At 45.4% G+C, this 9,187-nt stretch overlaps 1 protein-coding gene across 3 annotated transcripts in view; it reads right to left on the minus strand.

The window, feature by feature from the left end:
* Positions 1–6,152, minus strand: part of RTEL1 (regulator of telomere elongation helicase 1) — a 45,684-nt gene extending 39,532 nt beyond the window's left edge. For all 3 annotated transcript variants that reach the window (XM_042047718.1, XM_042047728.1, XM_042047707.1), the window contains exons 1-8: positions 6,106–6,152; positions 5,394–5,510; positions 3,698–3,896; positions 3,232–3,325; positions 2,237–2,318; positions 1,566–1,626; positions 1,251–1,326; positions 1,000–1,084 (exon numbers count right to left, since the gene is read on the minus strand). In XM_042047718.1, coding sequence (XP_041903652.1) covers positions 1,000–1,084; positions 1,251–1,326; positions 1,566–1,626; positions 2,237–2,318; positions 3,232–3,325; positions 3,698–3,896; positions 5,394–5,495 — 699 coding nt within the window. In that variant the 5' untranslated portion in view covers positions 5,496–5,510; positions 6,106–6,152. The remainder of the gene's footprint in view (positions 1–999; positions 1,085–1,250; positions 1,327–1,565; positions 1,627–2,236; positions 2,319–3,231; positions 3,326–3,697; positions 3,897–5,393; positions 5,511–6,105) is intronic.
* Between the last annotated feature and the right edge of the window lie 3,035 nt (positions 6,153–9,187).

The following is a 9,187-nucleotide window of genomic DNA, read 5'->3' on the forward strand; positions in this document are numbered from 1 at the left end:
TTCCTTTGAGAAAACAGCAAGTAATGGCTGTGGCTGCCCAATACAGAAACCACAGAATCACTTTCTCTGGAACCAAAGGTGCTAAAATGTATCATGCAAATGTTTACAGAGGTTACAATTTGCAATAAAGAAAAAAAAAAAAAACAAACAAACAGATGTGTCATACTGGGATGCACAAGTTTAACTATTAATTTGAGTCACTTTTGAGTCATTTTTGGCAACAGAGACCGGGGAGGAGTGGGGAGTAAAGCGGAGGATTTGCCTTGTATTTACAAATTTATGCTTGTGTTGTCTTTGCAAGTGGATATTCTGGAAACACCCCCTCCAGTACCACATCATTTCACAATGCTTCTCTGCTTATGGGGCTTAAGGGATTTTTTAAATTTATTTTTTAATTTATTAAACTTTTGTCTTCCTGCAGCAGTGGAGTGTAATCTGGCCTTTACTATAATTGATGAATTACTCTAAGTTGCATGAAGGTGTCAGCACACTTGTTTCCTCAACAGAGTTTTCAAAGGTTGCATTTTCTATCCATGAAATACGGACAACTTATTGCAACTCTTTGTACACAAAGCCAGAAATTATTTCCAAGAGATAGGTCCAATCTCTACTGAAAGCTTCCTTATTCTAAAAATCATGCAGCAGTTGCAGAAACCAAAATGCCTCAGAATGCATGCAAGAACACTGCACAATGTGTGACTGAAGATCCAGGAAGGAAGTGAATATCACCTAAAAAGGGCACCACACTCTGCAAAGCTAATTCTAGAAATACAGAAAAACCTCAAACAATTTTTTTTTTTTAACCATGGGAAAGAATTTACAGAGAAAACCCCCAAATGGCATCCTCTGTGGTCCTGAACTTGAACTGGGGCTTGATCAGTTTTGAAGCATACATAATGCATCCACTTGCTAGGCATCACTCTTCACTGTTTATCCACTAAAAGCCAACACAAGACAAATAGAAGAACAATTGTATTTAAAAGCAAAGTTACATGTTACCTTTGAGTCTAGTAAATAGTTGTAAGGCATAAAAATGATGTCTGCTTGCTGCTTCAGGCTTCGAGAGAGATAATAAGGACAAGCTCTGTTTAAAAACAAAACAGTACAGACTATAATACTTGCAGAAATATTAGGAGAGCATTCAACATTCATGCACTATGATACACAAAGGGATTAATAAAAGTGAACAGAGAAACAGTTCTCATTATTTTCACAAGTCAGGGGGAGGAAGGTCAGAGAGGATCACTCACCTGTGCTTGTTTCCATTTTTAACCAAGTCTTCAATATCCATGATTGATTCAATCAGTTCTTTCTCTGTACTCTTTTCTGTAAAAGATGACATTAAAACCACCAGCTAAGGTGAAGGCTTCACACAAAGATTTGTTGTTACCCTGATCATCCCATTCATCCACTAATATGTTGTTCTTGAAAGACAGTAACAGAAAAATACACACACAGGTGGATTCTGCCAACTCTTCCACACCTCTCTACCTGCCTAGCAAATTTCTCCCTCTCCAAAAAATAGGGCTTTGTTTCCAGGGAAAGTTAAGGTGAGCCACACTCACCTTCCACATTGTTATAGAAATGACAAGCACGAGCCATCACTTTCATTCGGCACATGTAGATCTGTAAAACAAAGCCTGTTTCAGCCCAGAGTAGCACAGCTTGTGAAGCACTGGAAACACGTTAAGGAGTGAAATCAGTTCTCTTTAACACCAGCTAATAAATAAATGCTAATCACAGTTCTTCGGCTTTAAAATCACATGTCCTTCTGCTCACCTTGCAAGTTAGGCTCTTTTTCTGCAGCACAGAACACTCAGATGCTCAGAGAAAAATGTGTTACATTTTACCATTAATACTTTTCAAAATAGTAATCTTTGATATTGTAAAAATAACAGCTAAATCAGTAACTGAAGTAGTATTTTGAAATTATTATTGCTCTTGACAAACACATAAATGGCAGGTCAGAAAGTAAACTACAAATTATTATCTGTCATGTTCTACACAGTGACATTCTTCTCTGGAGAGAAAATGTCACCAGAGACTCAGAATTACATTTTGCACTCACAAAACTGGAAACCAAACATTCCTAAAAACATATTTACAACTACTGGGTTTCCCTGAAGCCTCTTGTAGTTAAACAATGTCAGAGGGAAGAAGGACACACAAATGACACACAAATGATACAAAAGCCTCCATGTTCTCCCTGAACATCCTCTCCAGGCTCTGATCTCACCTGCATGTGGTTGCTCTCCTGTCGCTTCACTTCAGGATTGATGCAGAGCTGCTCCCTGGATCCCAGCACACAAATCTTTGGCCTGGGTACACAAAATTGACATTAAAACTAAGGCAAGAAAGAACAGAGTTGTACATGCTCAATATAGCAGAAGTGAAAGATTGAAGAGAACAGATGAGCCCAAAGCAAGGGTCAGAGCCAGAACAAGTAAGTTAGTCTGTCTGTAACTAATGTGTGCGTTATTGGACTTTGAGGCACTGCATTTCTGCTGGCAGTGGTGGGTGTTAATAAGCAGCAGCAGCTCACAGCAAGAAGTCACAAGCAGCAACTTCCACCATCCACCACAAAATCTGGGTTCTGTTATGACCGCTCAGCCCAGTCAGCTGGGGCCTGTCATCCACTACAAGCTCTTCCTGGCTGGTTGTGATGTTCAGAGCAAGGTTAGGACAGAACTGATTCACTACAAACATTCACTATGGGTTTATTTGCTTATTACAAGGCTGTATCTTTACAAGAACTACATAAACAAATCACTACTGCCTGTCCAAAGAGCTCAGCCACACACTGGCATGTGAACAGCTGAAAACTGTGACAGGCATTGCTATAACATAACCACAAAGTTCTTCATAGATTTACATCAGCCCAAGGAGTTCTACTTGGTAATGGCTCCCCACTGCTTTAAAAAATGCCCCCAGAAAAATACAAAGAGGGAAAACGAAAAAAAGTAATTTTATAAATTAATGTGTCAAGTAAAAAACCAAAACCAGACTAAATTCAGAAAATTCTATGACTGAAGGAGAGAAGCTGTGAAGTATTAAAATAAACCAAACCCATCAACAAAGAAAACCAGGTTCTAAATATGCATATTAAAGAAACTGCATTTCTCTGGATATCATCTTTCATGCATTCATCCACAGAAGTTCACACAATAACTACACCAGAGGGGTTTCTCTATCTTTCCTTTGAATAAGGACACCACCCCAAATCATACTCACCTGTACACTGTGTTCTTTAGCTCATTAATGACCTGTGTAAGCTGGGAGTGAGTCCTGGAGGCATAAATTATTTTTGGAATGTCAGTGTAATAAGCTGCCAAATAGAACAGGAAAAAAGCAGAAAGACATTATAAGCATAGAAAGGAGAACCAGGGATATTCTTAGCCTCCTTCCCCAGCTGGTACTATGGTAACAGTTTGCCTTGTAGAGACAACAGGAAATTCTGTCATCTAACTACTCACACACAAAAAATGAGCTAAATGAGTTTCTAAGAAGCTGAAGAACTAAATGAGCTCCAAGAAAAATTCAAACTACATAAAACACCTTGAAAATCTATAAAACGGTGAAACTGTGCTTCATCTCCTCACCAACAGCTCTGTCGCTTTATCAGTGCATATTTATTGTAAAAGATAAATAAAAGCAAGTGTTGATTAACATCCTGGAGTGCAGAGATGGTGGTACTCACTTGGGACATCTCCATCTGTGGCAGCAGTGCCCCAGGAGGACACAGGTCTGTCAGGAAAGAGCTCCACCCCATTCATGCGCTGGGCAATTTTCCGGGCTGAGATGGTGTCCTTGAAGTGCTCCCGCCAGGCCAGGGTGGAACACAGCAGGCAGAGGGTCTTTCCTGTGCCTGTGGGGCTCTCCAAAATGCCATTTACCTTCTTTATTGGAGAGAAATAAAAGAGTGATTTGGGGGTTCAGTAGGACGGGTCTTGGTGCAGTACTGCACGTCCTCTGCCAAGGAGCAAACACCAGCTGGCAGCCCCACCAAGGAACATCCACACACGAGATCTTGTCAACCTGTAGGACCCTCTAATCAACTTAATGAGGCTCAATCAAAAACCCAGAGCCAGCCATCACATTTATTTAGCACAGGAATTCAATTCTCCACTCTTAGAGCAATTGGAGTGTGTCACACTTCAGCAAAAAATACATGAAAATACGAGAAGTTACTGAAAAACGACTCCCAGGTAACAGAGTGCTGGTTTCCTTTAGGATTATGCTTATATCCCATGTCAGTTTGGGCAAACTTTGCCAGCACTTATAACACCTTGTCCTACTGGATGTTACAATTTTAAAATGTGTGACAATGCTACAAATTGGAAAAAAGCAGCAGCTGAGCTCAAGTGTATAAAGGGAATTTATACAGATAACAAGCTCACGACACTTTGAGTTCAATGAGAGGAGGCACCAAGTAGGTACTGTGATACAGAGGAATGTAGAGCCAGGTGGAAAGCCAAAGTTTCCACAATAAGATTGTTTGGTCCCTCAGGAGAACAGGGACCACGAAGATGTGCCCAGAAAAAAAGATAACTACTGTGAAAAAACATTTCATTATTTTGATATTCATTCAGTAAAATTATCCTCTCCCAGAGCAAATGGAAAATTATACAAATAGTCCAAATATCAACAAGAAAAGACCAAATCCCTCCTATGAGGAAAGGCTGAGAGAATTGGGATTGTTCAACCTGGAGAACAGAAGGCTTCAGGGTGACCTAACTGGGGCCTTCCAGTACCTGAAGGGAGCCTACAAGAAACACGGAGAGGGACTTTTTACAAGGGCCTGTAGTAACTGCACAAGGAAGAATGGATTCCTACTGACAGAGAGTAGGCTTATATTGGAGATTAGAAAGAAATTATTCCCTTTGAGGGTGGTGAGGCCCTGGCACAGGGTGCCCAGAGCAGCTGTGGCTGCCCCATCCCTGGAAGTGTTCAAGGCCAAGTTGGACAGGCCTTGGAGCAACCTGGGATAGTGGAAGGTGTCCCTGCCCATGGCAGGGGGTTGGAACAAGATAAGCTTTAAGATCCCTCCCAGTTCTAACAATTCATGATTCTGTAACTCTGTGGAACCCCAGAGAGCATTTGCATGAATACCAGCACTGCTTTCTCAGCCTTTCTTCCTTTTCTCAGTTTAGGCAGGAACATCCCATCTGTATTTCTACTGACTGTCACCTGCCAGCCAGGATTTTAATAACCACAGAGTAAAATAAAAACACATGTAAAAGGCCAGAAAAGATTTGGAAAGGCAGCATACAAAGTGCTTAAAGAAAATCTGAATCGTGACAACCTCTTCTTAGAGAAATCATTTTGTACAGTTAGAAAGGACACACAGTTGGAAAATGAACACAATCACCCCTGAGGAGGCAGCACTCACGCACCTTCTGCAGGCATTCCAGCACCTTGGCCATGTAGGCTTCCTGGCATGGGTAAGGCTGGAAGGGGAAATCCACCGTGATCCCGTTCAGAGTGATCCTGGGCATGGTTCCCTGAGGTGCCTGCAAGGAAGTGAAGACCATGATGACCCTGCTGTCATGGTGATAACATGCCAAGATGGGGCTGAAAGAGACCTAAAAGTTCATCTCATTCAACCCCTGCCATGGGCAGGGACACCTTCCACTATCCCAGGTTGCTCCAAGCCCCACCCAACCTGGCCTTGAACACTTCCAGGGATGGGACAGCCACAGCTTCTCTGGGCAACCTGTCCCTGTGCTGTCACCACCCTCATAGAAGAATTTCTTCCCAACATCGCATCTAACCCTGCCCTCTGTCAGGCTGAAGCCATCCCCCCCTGGTCTGCCACTCCAGGCCCTTGCAAAGTGGTTCCCTCCATCTTTCTTGTCGGCTCCATCAGGAACGGGAAGAAGCACTTAGGTCACACCGCTCCGGGACGGGCCGATACCAGCGGCTCTGCAGGAGACTCACGGGCACTTGGGACCCGGTCCCATTACCGGAATCCCGGAACGCACCGCCCACTCCGACCCGTGTTCCTGCAGATCCCTGTGCTCCAGGGTTCCCAGGTCCCGCGTCCCCATACTGCTGTACCCCAGTGCTCCCGTGCCCCCGCATTCCCGCGCTCCCGGAGCTCCGCACCTCCCGCTCCTCCGTTCGGAATCCCCGCGCCCCTGTCACGTGACACCCCCGCGTTCTGTACGCCACTTCCGGCGCGTGCTCTCGCGAGAACCGCGCCGTTGCCCGGGTAACGGGCCGGGGAGGCGGCGGCCATGGCGGGCCTGAGCCGGTGGGGATCTTGGTGGAGCCCAGGCCGGAGTATTGGGGAGCGAGCGGGACTGGGGGTTGGTGCCGTCTCATGAGGGGCCCCGGGAAGGAGCGACGCAAGCCCGGTGGGGTTTGAGCCCTTCCGGGTCTGGGGGAAGCGGGTTCCGCTCCCCAGACAGGCCCTGGGTGGTTCAGCCGGACGGTTCCGCAGCCGCGTTTCCCGGGGCGGAGGCCGAGGTTCGGCGCCGAAGAGGCAGAATATCGGCTGTTCGCTCGCTAAAAGCTGCATATCCAAAGCCTTCTAGTCCTGTCGGAGTCCCCCGCGCCAGGGCCACCCCTGACTGGCGTTTCTCCCCTTTTGAACGGCTCGGGAGCGTGTGATAAGCGATGCCCTTGGCCAGAGTTTGTCTCCAGGGCCCTGCTGCGCTTTGTGCTGGGGTCTGCCACCCTTGGGCGGTGCTGCACGCCGGAGAGGACAGAACACGGCAGGATTCTTTGTGAAACCCTCGGCGTTTGAGGTGGGAGGGTTCTGTGGCTTTTATGTTGAGCCTCGCAGCTCCTGCCGTAGGAACAGTAATGAATTCTGACGGGTCTCTTTTGTTAGGGGTGGATGTGCCGCTCCTTTGTTCCCGGCTTTTCCCTAGCACGGTGCTCCCACCCTTCAGCCCCCTGACAGTGTATCCAGGCGCATCAGGAACGGCTTTGTCGGCATTCCAGGTGCTCAGGCCGTGTGATTGTGGTGAACTGCTCTGGATTGATGGATTACCCAGTTTTGTAAGAATCTGGTTTTAATAAATGCATAGGTATGGATTACCTGGATCCTCAAATTTTGTACAACTGTGTTTTATTCAGCTATATGAGAGACAAGGTGGGAAGAAAATAATTTTGTACTCATCTCTGTGGTTTATTGCTGTATCTCATGCTGCCACTGCGTAGATGTAGAACAGGATGTGGCTTCTTTTATTGTAATTTTAAAATGCTTTATTCCTGGCCAGCTGCACAGCTTATTTGTGTGTGGAACAGTTCTGGGGTTAAAAGGAACAGACTTGAAACTATGTAAGTTGAACATTGTGTGATCTGTTGTCTTCCCAAACATGTGGTACCTTCTGTGTCGTGGTTTTGGGTCAGGGGAGCTCATGGGTGTTGCTCTTTTGGTTGCCAGCCTTTAAATTCCTTGAGCTGAACTTCCCTGGATCATAAACTGTCTTTAATTGTAGGAAATGGGCTGGAGAACACAGAGCTATTCCTGTGGATCTTCATGTGCTCCACACAACATTTAGCAGCTGGTTTTGCTCATGTTTCTGACTGCGAACTCTTTAATGTGGTATCAGTCATGCACGATTAAGCTGCAAAAGAAATTAGTTTGTAAAGATTGTGAAATGAGAGTGTGGGATAACTTCAGGGGAGAATAAAGGTTTAAAACTCCTCATAAATACATGGGATACTGTGTTGTTATTATTTCCTCTAAATACCTCTTTCCTACATCGAAGAACAATATCAATAGTCTATCAGAGGAGATTATTTTGCCTTATTTCAGTGCTGCTGATAGAAGCAGTGTCACCTGCTGGGAGGTGACCAGCCCAAGGCAGGAGTGGGGTGTGAGTCAGCAGGTGCCCGTGTCCAGCAGCAAACATGAGTCAGCACCGGCCGCTCCGCAGCTCCTGGAGGCTGCTCCTCTGCACCAGTGACCTCACCTGACCAGCACTGCAGGCTGCCTCCAGCACTGCAGGCTGCCTCCAGCACTGCTGTCCTTCTAAAAACAGAGCAGAGGAAATGGGTTGTAAGTTTAAAGAGAAAAATGTATTCCTTGTTAAGGTTGCAAAAGAATTGTGGAGCTTTAGTGAAGCTGCAGCATCTGTCGGGATAAAAATGCAATAAATAAAGGTGTTGGTCTCACACTGGATTGTCATCTTGGTGTTTGTCTCCCCAGGATAAACCCTGAATTCTTATAAAGCAGGAGTTTGGAGAGGGAGGAGAGATTTCAAGACTCTGTCAGGGCAGCACAGAGAGTTGTGTGACAGCTGCTCACCAGCCTGTCCCCACTAGCCCTGTCAGGAGGAACCAGCCTGTCTCCACTTCTCGCTCATTACTGGGTTTTAAGATCTTGGATAAACTATTTCTCATTTTCAAGAAAAAAACCCCAATGTACAAAATAAAAACCTTGGGAAAGATGATCCTTAGCCGCTGTGGGAACATGGCTGAACCACACCAGGGACCCCAGCAAGCGAACACTGGTGCTGTGCAGAAGTGCAAAGTGAATAATGGCCATATTTGCTCAGAGGCTGCTCAGGCAGGATCTCTCTTCTGAGATGAGATCCAGATGCTGCCAGAGGAGCAGGAATCTTCATGACTGGGACAAAAGAGCCTCAAGGGCCATCTATGTGGTTGTCCTGAAGGTTATTTTTCCCCTTTCACACTGAGTAGGGTTAAGTTGCCATTTGTTATCTTTCTGAGTCTAAAACTCTTTTTGCCCCCCAAATTATTTGATTTCTTTGACTCCTGATAGTCCAGAGCCTTTCAGTACATTTACTGTTGGGGAGTAACAAAATAGGTTTCCACCTTGACCCTCCAAATCATTTTCTCCCCATTTCTCACACAGCGTATTCCAGTGGGACACATGGCCACGACACCTTGAAAGCATTCCACACCCTTTCCTCAATAAAAGGAATAAAATATGTACTGGATTGATGCAAAAAAATCCAGAATGTTGCAAGAGGTAGCCAGCCCCTCTTGGGACTGCTGGGAATATCAAAGCCAGAGTTCATCCTGAACAGAAGGGGGAAATTATTCCAGCAGTCAGGTGCCTGGGATGGCTGCCTTCCTTTGATCATGGCAAAGATGCTTTTGAAACACACACAAGATAACTTGTCAAGTCCTGGAGATTCAATCCAAGGAGAAAGTAGGGAGAGTTGGAACTACAAAACAAGGCGTGGACAGAACAGGGAGCAGTTAAAGG

This window comes from Corvus kubaryi, unplaced genomic scaffold (assembly GCF_017639235.1).
Source record: "Corvus kubaryi isolate FWS band 111438036 unplaced genomic scaffold, C.kubaryi_AGA036_p1.0 134, whole genome shotgun sequence".
In the NCBI taxonomy this organism is placed as follows: Eukaryota; Metazoa; Chordata; class Aves; order Passeriformes; family Corvidae; genus Corvus; species Corvus kubaryi.